This window comes from Taudactylus pleione, unplaced genomic scaffold (assembly GCF_031769625.1).
Source record: "Taudactylus pleione unplaced genomic scaffold, aTauple2 ptg000377l, whole genome shotgun sequence".
NCBI classification, from domain to species: domain Eukaryota; kingdom Metazoa; phylum Chordata; class Amphibia; order Anura; family Myobatrachidae; genus Taudactylus; species Taudactylus pleione.
The window spans coordinates 3,804,965-3,822,863 of NW_028284778.1; the positions used below are offsets into that span (position 1 = coordinate 3,804,965).

Sequence of the window (17,899 nt, forward strand, 5' to 3'; positions counted from 1 at the left end):
CAAATAGCACCACAGTTCTCAGTACCCAATACAATACAGCTGGGAAGGTGAAGGCTGTCATTGAAGTGCTAGAGAAGAGAACAGTAAGGAGGAGGACCCTGCTCCTAGGAGCTTACAATCTAGGGGAGATAGATGCTCTTTGGCAACATACGGATGAAGAACAGTGAGAAGTCAGGATGACCAGAACAGAAATGGCAACATATGGTCCGGTTTCCCTGTGCTCCCATTGTTTCTGTACTCGTGTGTATTCCTAGATATACAGTCAGGTGCATAAATATTGGGACATTGACAGAATTTTCATATTTTGGCCTCTTCACCACCACAATGGCTTTGAAATGAAACAAACAAGATGTGCTTTAACTGCAGACTTTCAGATTTAATTTGAGGGTAATTACATCCAAATCAGGTGAACGGTGTAGGAATTACAACGGTTTCTATATGTGCCTCCCACTTTTTAAGGGGCCAAAAGTAATGGGACTATCAACTCAAAAGCTATTTCATGGACAGGTGTGGGCTATTCCCTCATTATTTCATTATCAATTAAGCAGGTAAAAGGTCTGGAGTTGATTCTAGGTGTGACATTTGCATTTGGAATCAGTTGCTGTCGACTCTCAATATGAGATCCAAAGAGCTGTCACTATCAGTGAAGCAAGCCATCATTAGGCTGAAAAATCAAAACAAACCCATCAGAGAGATAGCAAAAACATTAGGTGTGGCCAAATCAACTGTTTGGAACATTCTTAAAAAGAAAGAACGCACCGGAGAGCTCAGCAACACCAGAAGACCACGGAAAACAACTGTGGTGGATGACAGAAGAATTATTTCCCTGGTGAAGTAAAACCCCTTCACAACAGTTGGCCAAATCAAGAACACTCTCCAGGAGGTAGGTGTATATGTGTCAAAGTCAACAATCAAGAGAAGACTTCACAAGAGTGAATCTAGAGGGTTCACCACAAGATGTAACCATTGGTGAGCCTCAAAAACAGGAAGACCAGATTAGAGTTTGCCAAACAACATCTAAAAAAGCCATTACAGTTCTGGAACAACATCCTATGGACAGATGAGACAAGGATCAACTTGTACCAGAGTGATGGGAAGAGAAGAGTATGGAGAAGGAAAGCAACTGCTCATGATCCAAAACATACCACCTCATCAGTGAAGCATGGTGGTGGTAGTGTCATGGCGTGGGCATGTACAGCTGCCAATGGAAGTGGTTCCCTTGTATTTATTGATGATGTGACTGCTGACAAAAGCAGCAGAATGAATTCTGAAGTGTTTCGGGCAATATTATTTGCTCATATTCAGTCAAATGCTTCAGAACTCATTGGACGGCATTCACAGTGCAGATGGATAATGACCCGAAGCATCCAAAGAGTTTTTTAAGGCTAAAAAGTGGAATGTTATGCAATGGCCAAGTCAATCCCCTGACCTGAATCCGATTGAGCATGCATTTCACTTGATGAAGACAAAACTGAAGGGAAAATGCCCCAAGAACAAGCAGGAACTGAAGACATTTGCAGTAGAGGCCTGGCAGAGCATCACCAGGGATGAAACCCAGCGTCTGGTGATGTCTTCCAGACTTCAGGCTGTAATTGCCTGCAAAGGATTTGCAACAAAGTATTAAAAAGTGAAAGTTTGATTTAGGATTGTTTAGTTTGTCCCATTACTTTTGGCCCCTTAAAAAGTGGGAGGCACATATAGAAACCGTTGTAATTCCTACACTGTTCACCTGATTTGGATGTAATTACCCTCAAATTAAATCTGAAAGTCTGCAGTTAAAGCACATCTTGTTTGTTTCATTTCAAAGCCATTGTGGTGGTGAATAGAGGCCAAAATATGAAAATTCTGTCAATGTCCCAATATTTATGCACCTGACTGTAAATGCACGCATCAGTTTTCTTACTAAAATCTCACGACATACGTTTGCATTTGGACGAATGTTCACTAACTTTGACCTTTTATGTCAGTTCTGTGGCTTAAAATGAAATGTATTATAGCGGCATGTATCATGCTGCCATGGCTCTTCCTGCTACGCCTCGATAACGCCGAGATGTATTAACATCTTGGCTGCCGTAGTGGGGGAGAGAAAGCTCAGTATTATACCGGTATCATCCTGCTCAAATCTCGTTATTTTTCTGCTGGAAGTCTGAAGGGCTTAATCGATATTACAGGTTTACAACAAGACTGCTAGAGATCAGGATCCTTGTGTCCCATAATGTTATCATTTAATTAAACAAGTGCCTTTAACTTTATGAAGCAACTACAAAGAGAAGGTAAGGGGAGAGAGGATCTTCTACATACGAGGGACAAGGGAGCAGTGGCTACTTGCCAAGTTTGACCCTGAAATTTAAAACGGCACTGATATTGGATGCCAAACACTGCATGTTCTGCTTTCAGCATCAGTGCCGATTTAAATTTACCTCAAGGTATCCATTTATCAGTAATATTTAAAAAAATGTAAACTAAACTGGAGAGTTGCCGGCTAATTTACTAAACCATAAGAAATACATTTAATTACACACAAAGGTGCCTACTTATTGGCCTAGCACATACAGTGCATCCGAATAGTATTCACAGCGCGTCACTTTTTCCACATTTTATGTTACAGCCTTATTCCAAAATGGAATAAATTCATTTTTCTCCTCAAAATCCTACACACAATACCCAATAATGACAACGTGTAAAAAGTTTTTTTTTGAGATTTTTGCAAATTTAATAAAAAAAAAAAAAAACACTAAGAAATCACATGTACGTAAGTATTCACGGCCTTTGCCATGAAGCTCAAAATTGAGCTCAGGTGCATCCTGTTTCCACTGATCATCCTTGATGTTCCTGCCGCTTAATTGGAGTCCACCTGTGGTAAATTCAGTTGATTGGACATGACAATTTTGAGGACAAAAATGAATTTATTCCATTTTGAAATAAGGCTATAACATAACAAAATGTGGAAAAAATGATGCGCTGTACATTGGTTTGAGAACTGCATTTGTACAAGACTGCAACTTTTTGCCATGTAAATGTGCAGGGAGACATAAAATCCTACCTACCTTCCTACCTGGTCTCTCTTTCCTTTCTCCCCAAGGGGCCCGATTCAGAGATGGACGCAGCAGCACAGTAGCTGCATGGCGGCTGTGCTCAGATAAGCCACAGGAGGAGTCTTGTGTAAATGGACTCCTCCGGTTGGCTTCAATGATCCGGTGCCATGTCTGGAGATGCAGCATCGGATCACTTGCTTGAACATCAGCCATCATTACATCTGGGCTGTTCACACTTGCGGGGCCAGGAAAGCTACGTCGGAAGACGCAGCGATTGGCTTTGGCACTCCCGAAAAATGGGGCCAACAAGCTCCCATTTTCGGAAACACAGCCCAGCGCCGCCCTGTTCCCAGCCCCAAGCATGTCAATCGTGCTTCACCTTAGGGGCACTGCGCCGTCACGAAGAGACCTGCACGTGCACAGATCTCAAACCATCGGTGATGTACGTAAACCAACGGGGTTACATATATCTCTGAATAAATTCCGAAGTCTGCTCATTCAAACCTAAATATAATACTAATGTCATATATAATGAAAACTTGTTCTTTTTTGTTTTCTCCAAATATACTGCTTTTCCGAGCTCTATATATGTCTTAACTCATTAGTCAGAGAGCATCGAGACTTTACTACGTGCTATATTTCTAGGTTTGTATTTGTAACCCATACATGTGGTTTTTCATTCTCAATGTGCTTGTAGATAGGTGTAAAAAGGTATCCCGTATAATTATATAGGCCGATGCCTAATCAACGCCAGCAGCGGTTATGTGTAAAATTCTAGTCTTAGCAGGGCAGGTGAAAAAGCAGTCTACATCCACACACACTAACCCTGATTGGTCCTCATTAAGCCATAAGGATAGATTTACTGTAGGGGGCTTTGACACCTTTAAAATGGCAACAGACATAAATGCTAAACCAGACTGACTAAGCAGTTATTTCTGTTGCTGCTTTAAATCCATTGGTCAAAGCCGCTGCTTTGACAAACCGACCGACATGTAAATTTCACATACGGGTATGATACAAGCCCACTGCTCCCAAAAGGAGGAATGCTATGCTCTCCTGTAGACACATCATGACCCACTAAGCCACGCACATGCCACCATAATTGCACAAAATCATAGACACACAGCACCACAAACCTGCATTTGTGCTGTTACTGCATCTTTGCAAATGACCCTCAGCGGAAAAATAAAACATTCCAGAACTAATTAAATAAACCACATCACACCTTTGATTACAGGTTATGACCACACATAATGTAATAGTGTGATGGATCCCTCATTACATCTCTAGCCTGATGACCATGTTATTTTCGGTCCACTGTAGAATGATGCAGATATATAGCACAATAAGGTAGGTGTAATTGGTAACATGTGATCTGATACAGTCTTATGTTGATAACACATATTCCACCTATATCTGTGGGTGATAATTCAATTATAACATGTTAATCTACTGTGTGACTGGTGATTGTAATTGCCACAACTCAGTGATGACAACATACTATTGAATGTACACTCTATAAATGTATTCTTGCTTACTTTTATCATTTATATCAAGGTTTTTTTTTCATGAGTGTAGTCTCTGATGTGTAATAAGATGTGATTTCTGTGCAAAACATTTCCCACACTCAGAACATGGAAATGGTTTCTCACCCGTGTGAATTCTCTGATGTCTAACAAGATATGACTTAAATGGAAAACATTTCCCACACTCAGAACAAGGAAATGGCTTGTCAACCGTGTGGCATTTCTGATGTTCCTCAAGATCTGACTTGTTTGTAAAATATTTCCCACACTCAGAACACGGATATTGTTTCTCACAGATCTGACTTCTCTGATGTCTAATGAGATATGATTTATATGGAAACCCTTTCCCACACCTAGAACATGGAAATCGTGTCTCACCTTTGTGAGTTATCTGGTGTTTTATAAGATAGGATTTGTGTGTAAAAGATTTTGTGCACTCAGAACAATGAAATGGTTTCTCCCCTGTGTGAATGACCTCATGTTGAACGAGGCCTGATTTGTGCGTAAAACATTTCCCACACACAGCACATGAAAACGGTTTCTCGCCCGTGTGAATTCTCTGGTGTTTAACAAGATCTGCTTTGTGTGCAAAACACTTCCCACACTCTGAGCATGTAAACGGCTTCTCACCAGTGTGATTTCGCTCATGTTTAACAAGATCTGACTTGTGTGTAAAACACTTGCCACAGTCAGAACATGAAAAAGGCTTCTCACCCGTGTGAATTCTATGATGTTCAACAAGACTCAATTTCCGTGTGAAACATTTCCCACACTCAAAGCATGTAAATGGTTTCTCACCCGTGTGAATTCTCTGGTGTCTCACAAGGTAGGACTTCTCTGGGAAACTTTTCTCACACTCGGAACATGGGAACGGCTTCTCACCTGTGTGATTTCTTTGATGTCTAACAAAATGGGACTTTAGTCTAAAGCGTTTCCCACACTCCGAACATGAAAATGGCTTCTCACCCGTGTGAATTCTCTCATGTACAACTAGATGCGATTTCTCTGCAAAACATTTCCCACACAGAGAACATGGAAATGGCTTCACCCCTGTGTGAGTTCTCTGGTGTCTTACAAAGATGGACTGATGTAGAAAACATCTGTCACATTCAGAACACTGAAAGACAGTATCACCTCTCTGGCCTGTACTATGTGGAGCAATGTCCGAATTACCAGAAGAACATTCCTCATGAGGATACTGATCAGGTGACGCATCTGCACTGAGAGGTACTGGCTGTATATTTAAGGTCATAGGACATTCTCCTGTGGAATGTTGTGTAATCTTGTTAGCTTCCATTTTAAAATCTGAAGACAAACGGAGATGTCCCACCGTGGAATTCCTGCTTGTGCGTCCACCTGTTGGAAATAAAATATATGCAGAGAATTACACGTCTTGTTTCTATATTGATAAGGACATTTTCACACAGTTAGGGGCTGTAGTTCAGGGCATAAGCCTGATTTACTACCTTGTTAATATGAGCTTCCGTAGGGCTAAAGCAGTAAGCTGTGCCGCCCACTGATTTCATGTCAGCTGCTGCAAATGTCATCATTAGTATCAACACCAACCCTAATGTTCATTCTTGCACCTTGCACCTGTCACAACCCATGCAGTTCCTCTTCCCAGCCTGGGGTGTCACTCTCTGCTTTGGTGCTTCTAGCACACTCAGCTGATACCACAAACTGCTGAGATACAGAGCAGTGTGTGCTAGAAGCACCAGAGCAGAGAGCGACACCCTAGGCAGGAAAGAGGACCTGCACAGGTTGTGACAGGTGCAGGGTGCTAGAATGAACACTAAGCCCCATGATAGGTGCAAAACATCTGTCAGAAAAAGGCCTCCCATCCCAGGTCGGGAAAGGAATAGGAGGCGAGGGGCCTGGATAAATTACTTCCTCATCCACAAGTACCGGGTGTTGGCTAGATCTGACCAAAGGCGCGGAGTCTAACTTACTGGGAGGTGTTCACCAGTGACCCCTCCAAGCTTGATTTGGGCTTAAGCTGCACCCAGCAAGCAAGTTGCGGCCCTTTGGTCAGGTGTCTGGCACAAGTGGGAAGATGGAAGAACACTGTCACAGGGAAAGCAAATGGAAAAGATACTGGAAGTTTGTACTGGGGTAATATAATGAGATCCAGTACAAGGCTGACACAGGAGAATGGCACTAGGAGATTGTACTTGGATGACGTACTAAGTACACACACTGTGGCTTCAGATGCAGAACTGGCACAGGAGAATGGTATGCCGAGATTGTACTTGGATGACGTACTAAGTACACACACTGTTGCTTCAGATGCAAAACTGGCACAGGAGAATGGTACTAGGAGATTGTACTTGGATGACGTACTAAGTACACACACTGTGGCTTCAGATGCAGAACTGGCACAGGAGAATGGCACTAGGAGATTGTACTTGGATGCCGTAGTACACACACTGTGGCTTCAGATGCAGAACTGGCACAGGAGAATGGCACTAGGAGATTGTACTTGGATGACGTACTAAGTACACACACTGTGGCTTCAGATGCAGAACTGGCACAGGAGAATGGTATGCCGAGACTGTACTTGGATGACGTACTAAGTACACACACTGTGGCTTCAGATGCAGAACTGGCAAAGGAGAATGGTACTAGGAGATTGTACTTGGATGACGTACTAAGTACACACACTGTTGCTTCAGATGCAGAACTGGCACAGGAGAATGGTACTAGGAGATTGTACTTGGATGACGTACTAAGTACACACACTGTGGCTTCAGATGCAGAACTGGCACAGGAGAATGGTATGCCGAGATTGTACTTGGATGACGTACTAAGTACACACACTGTGGCTTCAGATGCAGAACTGGCACAGGAGAATGGCACTAGGAGCTTGTACTTGGATGCCGTACTAAGTACACACACTGCGGCTTCAGACGCAGAATTAGCACAGTAGATGACTCTAGGAGAGTGTACTCAGAAGATGTACTGAGTACACACACCGTGGATAAACACTAGGAACAAGTCACTATAAGCAACAGTTTGGGACCTGGAACGCTGCAACAGTCAGTCTTCACTGGAAGTAACGACATTGTACAGGCGACTTCCTGTTGTCCAGAGCCCGGTTAAATACCCTAAGGTAGCAGTCCATTGGAGGATAATGTCAGCTGACAGCAACCAATGCTACCATTGGGTAAAGGGCTAATCAGGAAATAGACTGTCATGGCTGCGACCATGACGATAACCGCAGGAACCACATCACGGAGAGAGCATATGGATGTCCCAGCAGACCCCAGGTATAGTCCTCAGCGCGTTACCCGCAGCAGCGCCTGGCGTCTGACCGCTCGGGAGGTCAGGGGAAGCCGGCGCTGAGGTAAGTAACAACCAATCCTAGGCCGCAACCTGACAGGTATAAGGGATGGAAGGAAAAGCACATGAGGGAGGAGGGCCCTGCTCATGAGAGCTTACATTCAATAATCTACAAACATTTTATTACAATTATAAAAGTATAAACAGGATCTGTTGTTGATCTAATAAAACATTGGCTTCAAAAATAACACAAACCTACTGCCAGGCCCAACGCTTGGACCCAGCCATGGTGGCATGTGGATTGCAGCCACATGGAACAACTCTACCCAAACCCCATATTTGAGTAACATCAAGGGACAGGAAGCCTTGATAGCCAGTGACACAGTCCAACCACAATGCGCATCCATATACTACACACATGCATACATACAAACACTTGAGTTTTTTGAAGCAGACACTGTACACGTGCTGCTGTGGTGAAGGTGTATCGTGACTGGACAAATGGCACCATTGCGAATAACCGACGTGGAAACTGAAGAGCACCATGTGCCATTGATGTGAAGTGAACGTCGGCTACGAAAGTGTAGAGGGCCGATCGACACGCTGTCCATAGATATTAAAAAAAATTGAATAAAAGTTTTGTTGATATTATTTATGCATAGTAAGTTTACAGGTATTCTTAGAAATGGCCATGTTTTTTACTTCTATTTGAATTCACACTAGCCTCTGTATGTCCCCCCTGATGCACCTCAGTTAGCAGAGCCCTAGGGCCAGAATCAAGCTACAACTATAGGCTGAAGCTTCAGGGTAGACAGGAACTGAAAGGGAAGGAGAGCAGCAGGACAGAAAAGCGGAGCAAAGAGGGAGTTCGCAACAGAGTTGCTACACATGAGGAGGATAATGTGTAATGCTATATGGTAGTGCACAGAGAGAACAATAGGTAATGCCACACAGGGTATCATCCCATTATCAGTGATTGAATACCTACTTGAACTGATGTATGAGATACACCAGAGAGTGTGAGGAGGAGACTGGTCAGAACTCTGGGCTGGTAACACACAGTGACATGATGTGAGGAGGAGAGCAGGAGTATAATAGGGGCTGATGGCTCCTGATGTATGAGATACACCAGAGAGTGTTGGGAGGAGACTGGTTGAATCTCTGGGCTGGTAACGCACAGTGTAATAGGGACTAATGGCTCCTGACTCCCCCACTGGGCAGATACATTGTCCTCATTAGTCTGTACTGACAGAGAAGGGTGTAGAATTAGAGGCTGCTACAGTGACAGAACAAGGAGAATATGTGACTCTGTTCTTTAATCAATGATTATTACTCACCTGTGCTGATATCTGTAGGGATTTTCTCCTCCTTACACTGCTGATCACCCCTCACATACATCTCTTCTTCCTCCTCTGTATCTTCTACCTTAATATTAGCTGGTTCTTCACCCTAAACACACAAATTAATAAAATCAAACTTTAATAATATCTGATTTCATTAACTGAGAATAAACAGTAGAATATCAGTGTATAAGACACACACAGCTGCTCAAATGTGTCACTTTGGTATTAGTGAGAGCCTAAATCCCACCTACCTGATCCTCCTGTGGGGTCCTGTGATTCTCCTCTGTACAATCCTGGGAATAAAGAGGACGAGGACATCTCTCTGGGGTATCTCTGTTACTGGGTCCATCTGTAGGAGACACACAGTGACTGACTACATTGTATATCAGAAGAGGTTAGCATCTTAGTGGTCACGCACTTCTATCACAGGACTATGGTGTGAAAATGTGAGTGATGAAAACCATACGAGTGCAGCTTGTTATTGTATGGGTATTGTTGCAGGAGTCACAATGGGAGCCCTCAGTGCCTGCAGTATACCAAATTATCCCTATCCATGGGCAAACAGCTCCCAATCACATCATGGTATGGTGGAAAAAGCTGAAGAGAACACTGAGTGAGTTCCTCCATATCACAATCTTCGTGGCATAACCCACCAGCCCTGTGCTCCTGATCTGACCATCTTATTACGGTCTATGCAGTGTTATAAAGCAGGGAATAAAACTGGGTATACACTATGTGATGCGATGTAACGATACATCACACGCGCTGTGCGCACTGCACTATCCGGTGTAGGACGGCACAATGTGTCATTACATGTTGAGTGTAACTGCACCGTGTCGTTCATTGCATTGTCCAATCTGCCCTGCCAGAATAGCAGATGGGACGGGGCGATGAACGACTGGATCAGACGTACACACTACACGATGTGTACGATATATTGTATAGCGTGTACCTAGCTGAAGACTAGTGGTGAGCTGCTGTCTTCCAAGTTGCATGACCTAGTATGTACACTACAGCACAACCAATTACAGGGGGAGTAGGGAATTCTGAGGTGGCATATGGGTAGGTCTAAGTGGCATATAGGGAGATTTGAATGGTATGAGCACATGCGGGAGTTGAGGCCTTGAGGGAGGTCTGAGGGCATGTGGGTGCATTCTGTGACAAGTGATGGCATGTAGGGGGGATATTTGATGGTGTTAAATTAATTTTCTGATGGTATTTTCATTATTATAATTAAGAGTAATGTGTGATCCTTTTGAAGGTAGAACTATATTGGATTGCCCATAAAAGGTATAGAATAAGAGGCTGATGTAGTGACAAAACAAGGAGAATATGTGACTTTGTTCTGTAATAAGTGATTATTACTCACCTGTGCTGATATCTGTAGGGATTTCCTCCTCCTTACACTGCTGGTCACCCCCCACATACGTCTCTTCTTCCTCCTCTACAATTTCTATCTTAATATCACCAAGATCTTCATCCTAAACAACCCCAAAATTAACAACACTTTAATAACGTCGAATTAAATTAACTGAGATGAAACAATAGAATATCAGAGTATAAGACACACACAGCTGCTCCACAGATCATATAGTGACAGCCACTATGGTATTAGGCGAAACCTTAAATCCCACCTACCTGATCCTCCTGTGGGCTCCTGTGATTCTCCTCTGTACAATCCTGGGAATAAAGAGGGCGGGGACATCTCTCTGGGGTATCTCTGTTACTGGCTCCATCTGTAGGAGACACACAGTGACACTGCTTTATTCTGTGTGTTGTTCATTTACAGTAAAAGTATGTTTTACTTTACCAACTATTTGCCTAAGTGATTTTGCACCATAACAGAAGTCCCGGGGTGCCCGACTGGTACACAAGCTTGCTTCCAGGCAAACCAACCAGCTGGTATGGTAAAAGAGCTAAACATTAACTCGGAACCCCATGAGCCCTCGCACCTTAATATTGCTTTATTGTTGGCACTTTCCAAGTGTTCAAAATGTGTGCGAGTAGGGTGGATGGAAACTATTTATAACTCTACTGCTACATAAAAAGAGATGACAAGCTCCACAATCTCATGGTGATCACATCAAAGTGCGGTAACATTGTACTTTGAGAGAGTTAGCGCCCACCTTATACAATGGTCAGCTTTTCTGGGTATAAAGTGAGCAAAACTAAGTCCAGTTATCCGCCTCCAATGAATTATACTGATATCCAACTGTAACGGTACAATAATTGGCCTGACAACACTGAACGGAAAACTAAAGATATTATAATAATTATAATGATAATAATAGTAATGTGACTCTGTTCTTTAATCAATGATTACTCACCTGTGCTGATATCTGTAGGGATTTCCTCCTCCTTACTCTGCTGATCACCTCTCACATACATCTCTTCTTCTTCCTCCATATCTTCTACCTTAATATTAGTCAGATTTTCACCCTAATTAACCCACAAACAATAAAATTACAATGTAATAATATTTGATATCATTTTATAGGATTAAACAGTAGAAAATCAGTGTATCAACACAGTTTCTCTACAGATCATATAGTGAGAAGTCAGTTTGGTACTTGGTGAGAGCCTACATCCCACCTACCGGATCCTCCTGTGGAGTCCTGTGATTCTCCTCTGTACAATCCTGTGTATAAAGAGGACAGGGACATCTCTCTGGGGTATCTCTGCTACTGGGTCCATCTGTAGGAGACACACAGTGACTGAGTACATTGTTCCTATGCGACTATCACACAATCTGTGCATCTAGATGACCATTTAAACTGCTCTCCACATTACAATAAATTGAAGTCTCCTCTTACCCAGTGATGTGAGTGGCCGGTGATTCTCCATCATCACGTCCTTCTACAGTCCCAAACCTCTGTGTCTTCTTGCTCCCTTAATTTATATTTATTGAAGAAACTGCTGAGCACAGAACATCAATAAACTGAATTAGCATCATCTTTGTATTTACTCCTACTCTCCACAAATAGGACGGGGAATCTCTAATGTACTGTACATAATATTACAAGAAAATTTTAATACAATTGTTTCTAGAGAGGATCTCACCGAAATGATATTGAAAAATATACACTCCTGAGATATAACACAGTTTTGTAGTTTATCTTTCTGGCACAGTGATAGGAGTGATCCGCTCTGGAGTCACAAAGTTGGTACTGGTCACTCACCCCTCTAAAACAAATCAATATTTAATTAACAGATATAGAAGTGAAACAGTAACACTCCCAGACTCCCTCACCTCCCCAGTCAGGTCCCTGTGTTAGTAATAGAGATAATAGTGATGCCACTGTGACACTCCCATACTCCCTCACCTCCCCAGTCAGGTCCTTGTGTTAGTAATAGAGAAAAGAGTGATGTCACTGTGACACTCCCAGACTCCGTCACCTCCCCAGTCAGGTCCCTGTGTTAGTAATAGAGAAAAGAGTGATGTCTCTGTGACACTCCCAGACTCCCTCACCTCCCCAGTCAGGTCCCTGTGTTAGTAAGAGAGATAATAGTGATGTCACTGTGACACTCCCAGACTATCTCACCTCCCCAGTCAGGTCCCTGTGTTAGTAATAGAGATAATAGTGATGCCACTGTGACACTCCCATACTCCCTCACCTCCCCAGTCAGGTCTCTGTGTTAGTAATAGAGAAAAGAGTGATGTCACTGTGACACTCCCAGACTCCCTCACCTCCCCAGTCAGGTCCCTGTGTTAGTAATAGAGATAAGAGTGATGTCACTGTGACACTCCCATACTCCCTCACCTCCCCAGTCAGGTCCCTGTGTTAGTAATAGAGAAAAGAGTGATGTCACTGTGACACTCCCAGACTCCCTCACCTCCCCAGTCATGTCACTGTGTTAGTAATAGAGATAAGAGTGATGTCACTGTGTTAGTAATAGAGATAAGAGTGATGTCACTGTGACACTCCCATACTCCCTCACCTCCCCAGTCAGGTCCCTGTGTTAGTAATAGAGAAAAGAGTGATGTCACTGTGACACTCCCAGACTCCCTCACCTCCCCAGTCATGTCACTGTGTTAGTAATAGAGATAATAGTGATGTCACTGTGTTAGTAATAGAGATAATAGTGATGTCACTGTGACACTCCCAGACTCCCTCACCTCCCCAGTCAGGTCCCTGTGTTAGTAATAGAGATAAGAGTGATGTCACTGTGGTATTTCCAGAATTTCGAATTTCTTAGGTTTCAGTTTTAATTATTTGTTTTAATAAAAAGCCTATGATAGTAGTTCTGTGCATAATGTGCCATAAATAGTTTAAAAGTGAACACAAAAAAAGTTCACAAGGCTTAATCAATTCACATCCTTTCCAAAAGAGTAAGACTATTTTTTATTGTGAACCCCGAATGTCATAATGTTACAGAGAGGTCCCCTTATTTGAGATCCATCAAACTTTCATCAAGGGATGAGTCTTCTGTCCCCCACATGGAGTGACTGTGGGGGTATATTTCCTGAAGCGTGGGTTTTTAAAAGTGGAGTTGTTGCCCATAGAAACCAGATTCTACTTAACTAGCACCTTCTAGAAGATAATAGCTAGAATCTGATTGGTTGCTATGGGCAACATCTCCATTTCTAAAAACGCTCACTTTAGTAAATACAGTACCTTGCAAAAGTATTCACACCCCCCTTGGCTTTTTACCTTTTTTGTTACATTACAACCTGTCATTTATTTATTTTTTCTTATTTTCTTATCTGAATTTTATGTGATGGATCTGCACAAAACAGTCTAATTTGGAGAAGTGAAATGATAAAAATATATATAGAAAACAATCTTTCTAAATAAAATTCTGAAAATTGGCATGTGCATATGTAATCACCCCCTTTGCTATGAAGCCCCTCAAAAGTTCTGGTGCAACCAATTACCTTCAGAAGTCACAAAATTAGTGAAATGAAGTCCACCTGTGTGAAATCTAAGTGTCACATGATCTGTCAGTATAAACACACCTTTTCTGAAAAGCCTCAGAGGCTGCAACACCACTAAGCAAGAGGCATCACACCATGAAGACCAAGGAGCTCTCCAGACAAGTCAGGAACAAAGTTGTTGAGAAGTACAATTCTGGGTTGGGTTATAAAAAATATTAAAATCTTTGATGATTCCCCGGAGCACCATCAAATCCATTATCATCAAATGGAAAACACAAACCTGCCAAGAGAAAGCCGCCCACCAAAACTCACAGACCGGGCAAGGAGGGCATTAATCAGAGAGGCAGCACAGAGACCAAAGGTAACCCTGAAGGAGCTGCAGAGTTCCACAGCAGAGACTGGTGTATCTGTGCATGTGACCACAATAAACCGTACACTCCATAGAGGTGGGCTTTATGGAAGAGTGGCCAGAAAAAAGCCATTACTAATGCTGGGCATACACGGCCAGATAAAATGCCTGTCAGACCGACAGACATTTTATCTGGCAGCCTGCCAGCCGCAGATGTCGCCGGCATACACTGTGAGATTTCTCTCACAGTGTATCAGCCCGACATCCGCTCTCCGCCCCCGGGGGAGGAGACATTTCGGAACACAGGGAATGTCTGTCCGCTGCGCTGGGCATACACTGCCCGATGCGGCCGACAGATTACCGGTAAATATCGTATCGGACCGAGCAATATTTAACCCTTGGTCGCCCCCCCCACACGCTACAATTATCGGGGCGATCCGCGGATATCGGGCGGATCGTCCCGATAATTGTAGCGTGTATGGCCAGCATTAAAAATAAGAAGACACGATTTGAGTTTGCCAAAAGGCATGTAAGTGACTCCCCAAATGTATGGAGGAAGGTGTTCTTGTCAGATGAGACTAAAATTTAACTTTTTGTTCACCAAGGAAAACGCTATGTCTGGCGCAAACCCAACACATCCCATCACCCCAAGAACACCATCCCCACAGTGAAACATGGTGGTGGCAGTATCATGCTGTGGGGATGTTTTTCAGCAGCAGGGACTGGGAAACTGATTCGGGTCGAGGGAAAGATGGATGGTGCTAAATACAGGGATATTCTTGAGCAAAACCTGGTTCAGCCTGCCTGTGATTTGAGACTGGGACGGAGGTTCACCTTCCAGCAGGACAATGACCCGAAGCATACCGCTAAAGCAGGGATAGGGAACATCAGACCCGGGGGCCGTATAAGGCCCGGGGAATAATTTGGTCTGGCCCTTGGAGCTTTTTTCTGCTAGCTTCATCTGGCTAACAGGGTGCCTAGAATGGCACACTGCAGCCAGGATCTATGCAGCAGTCAGCCTGGAGAGTCCTTAGGATGCTTCAGACGGTCAAACTGCTGCCCTTACAGCTCCCTGGAGCATCCTCACTATGGTTCAGGCATTGCTGTAATCACCGGCGATTGTGGCACCGCCCCCATGTGACATCACACGGAGTGGACATGGCCTGCAAATAATGTTATATATATCAAAATGGCCCTCGGCAGAAAAAAGGTTCCCCACCCCTGCGCTAAAGCAACACTCGAGTGGTTTAAGGGGAAACATTTAAATGTGTTGGAATGGCCTAGTCAAAGCCCAGATCTCAATCCAATTGAGAATCTGTGGTCAGACTTGAAGATTGCTGTTCACAGGCGGAAACCATCCAACATGAAGGAGCTGGAGCAGTTTTGCCTTGAGGAATGGGCAAAAATCCCATGGACAAGATGTGGCAAGCTCATAGAGACTTATCCAAAGCTTATTGCAGCTGTAATTGCCTCGAAAGGTGGCTCGACAAAGTACTGACTTTAGGGGGGTGAACAGTTATGCACGCTGAAGTTTTCTGTTATGTTGTCCTAAATGTTGTTTGATTCACAATAGTAAAAAAAACACAACTTCACAGTTGTAGGCATGTCCTGTGAATGAAATGATGCACCTTCCTTCATACAATCAATTTTAATTCCAGGTTGTGAGGCAACAAAACATGAAAAATGCAAAGGGGGGGGGGGGGTGAATACTTTTGCAAGGCACTGTATACCCCTAAGTGTTTAGGAAGGTGGGGAAGTCAAGGCTAAACCACCAAGCTTAGATATAGAGGAGACAGAGATGGCTGGATTTTCCCATTTATACAGAACAACCAGCGTTGACTGGGTAACACAGGTTAATGCTGTAACAGGAGAGGACAGAGAATGTGGATGTGGCTGGTCAAGAGCAATGTCTTTTAACAAAAAGAAAAAACTGGCTGTGGATAATGGCCCTCACTGCCCTGGACTCTGTGGAGAATAATACAGTCTGGAGATTATAGTTTCCGCTTGTCTGGAATATATAGTACAGGAGCAGAAGAGACTGAGGGGCAAATGGAATAGGTTACGAATTGACAGAAGTGACAGTTTTTCAGAATTTTGTCACAGGAATAAAGCACAACCGACCTGGATGATCCTGCCGAGATCAGGGGCTTACACTAGCAGAAAAATCGTGCTTTTGTCAGTTCAACAAGATATCATTCTAGTGTGTAGCTGGCTTTACGTACCAGGTGAACAGAAGTAGGAGGCTATGGTGAGGACATCAGTAAGGTACCAGGTGAACAGTAGTATGAGGCTATGGTGAGGACATCATTAAGGTACCAGGTGAGCAGTAGTAGGAGGTTATGGTGAGGGCATCAGTAACGTACCAGGTGAACAATAGTATGAGGCGATGGTGAGAACATTAGTAAGGTGGGTAGTAGTATGAGGCTATGGTGAGGACATCAGTAAGGCACCAGGTGAGCAGTAGTATAAAGCTACGGTGGTGAGGACATCAGTAAGGTACCATGTGAGCAGTAGTATGAGGCGATTGTGAGGACATCAGTAAGGTACCAGGTGAGCAGTAATAGGAGGCTATGGTGAGCAGTAGTATGAGGCTATGGTGAGGGCATCAGTAAGGCACCAGGCGAGCAGTAGTATAAGGCGATGGTGAGGACATCAGTAAGGTACCAGGTGAGCAGTAGTAGGAGGTTATGGTGAGGGCATCAGTAAGGTACCAGGTGAACAATAGTATGAGGCGATGGTGAGAACATTGGAAAGGTGGGCAGTAGTACGAGGCTACGGTGAGGACATCAGTAAGGTACCAGGTGAGCAGTAGTATGAGGCGATGGTGAGGACATCAGTAAGGTACCAGGTGAGCAGTAATAGGAGGCTATGGTGAGGGCATCAGTAAGGCACCAGGTGAGCAGTAGTATGAGGTTATGGTGAGGGCATCAGTAAGGCACCAGGCGAGCAGTAGTATAAGACGATGGTGAGGACATCAGTAAGGTACCAGGTGAGCAGTAATATTAGGCTATGGTGAGGGCATCAGTAAGGTACCAGGTGAACAATAGTATGAGGCGATGGTGAGAACATTGGTAAGGTGGGTAGTAGTATGAGGCTATGGTGAGGGCATCAGTAAGGTACCAGGTGAGCAGTAGTATGAGGAAATGGTGAGGACATCAGTAAGGACGGCAGTAGTATGAGGCTATGTGAGGACATCAGTAACGCACCAGGTGGGCACTAGTATGAGGCTATGGTGAGGACATCAGTAAAGTACCAGGTGAGTAGTAGTATGAGGCGATGGTGAGGATATCATTAAGGTACCAGGTGAGCAGTAGTATGAGATTATGGTGAGGATATCACTAATTTACCAGGTGAGCAGTAGTATGAGGCGATGGTGAGGACATCAGTAAGGTACGGGGTGAGCAGTAATATTAGGCTATGGTGAGGACATCAGTAAGGTACCAGGTGAACAGTAGTATGAGGCTATGGTGAGGGCATCAGTAAGGTACCAG

General features: G+C 43.7%; 1 protein-coding gene across 1 annotated transcript in view; it reads right to left on the reverse strand.

Annotated features, from left to right (window-relative positions):
- Positions 1 to 17,899, reverse strand: part of LOC148508043 (uncharacterized) — a 71,898-nt gene that overhangs the window by 49,882 nt on the left and 4,117 nt on the right. The window contains exons 2-9 of the mRNA XM_088445300.1: positions 11,997 to 12,099; positions 11,780 to 11,877; positions 11,511 to 11,622; positions 10,822 to 10,919; positions 10,553 to 10,664; positions 9,435 to 9,532; positions 9,178 to 9,289; positions 4,622 to 5,917 (exon numbers count right to left, since the gene is read on the reverse strand). Of these exons, the coding sequence (XP_088301426.1) occupies positions 4,622 to 5,917; positions 9,178 to 9,289; positions 9,435 to 9,532; positions 10,553 to 10,664; positions 10,822 to 10,919; positions 11,511 to 11,622; positions 11,780 to 11,877; positions 11,997 to 12,030 (1,960 nt within the window). The 5' untranslated portion in view covers positions 12,031 to 12,099. The remainder of the gene's footprint in view (positions 1 to 4,621; positions 5,918 to 9,177; positions 9,290 to 9,434; positions 9,533 to 10,552; positions 10,665 to 10,821; positions 10,920 to 11,510; positions 11,623 to 11,779; positions 11,878 to 11,996; positions 12,100 to 17,899) is intronic.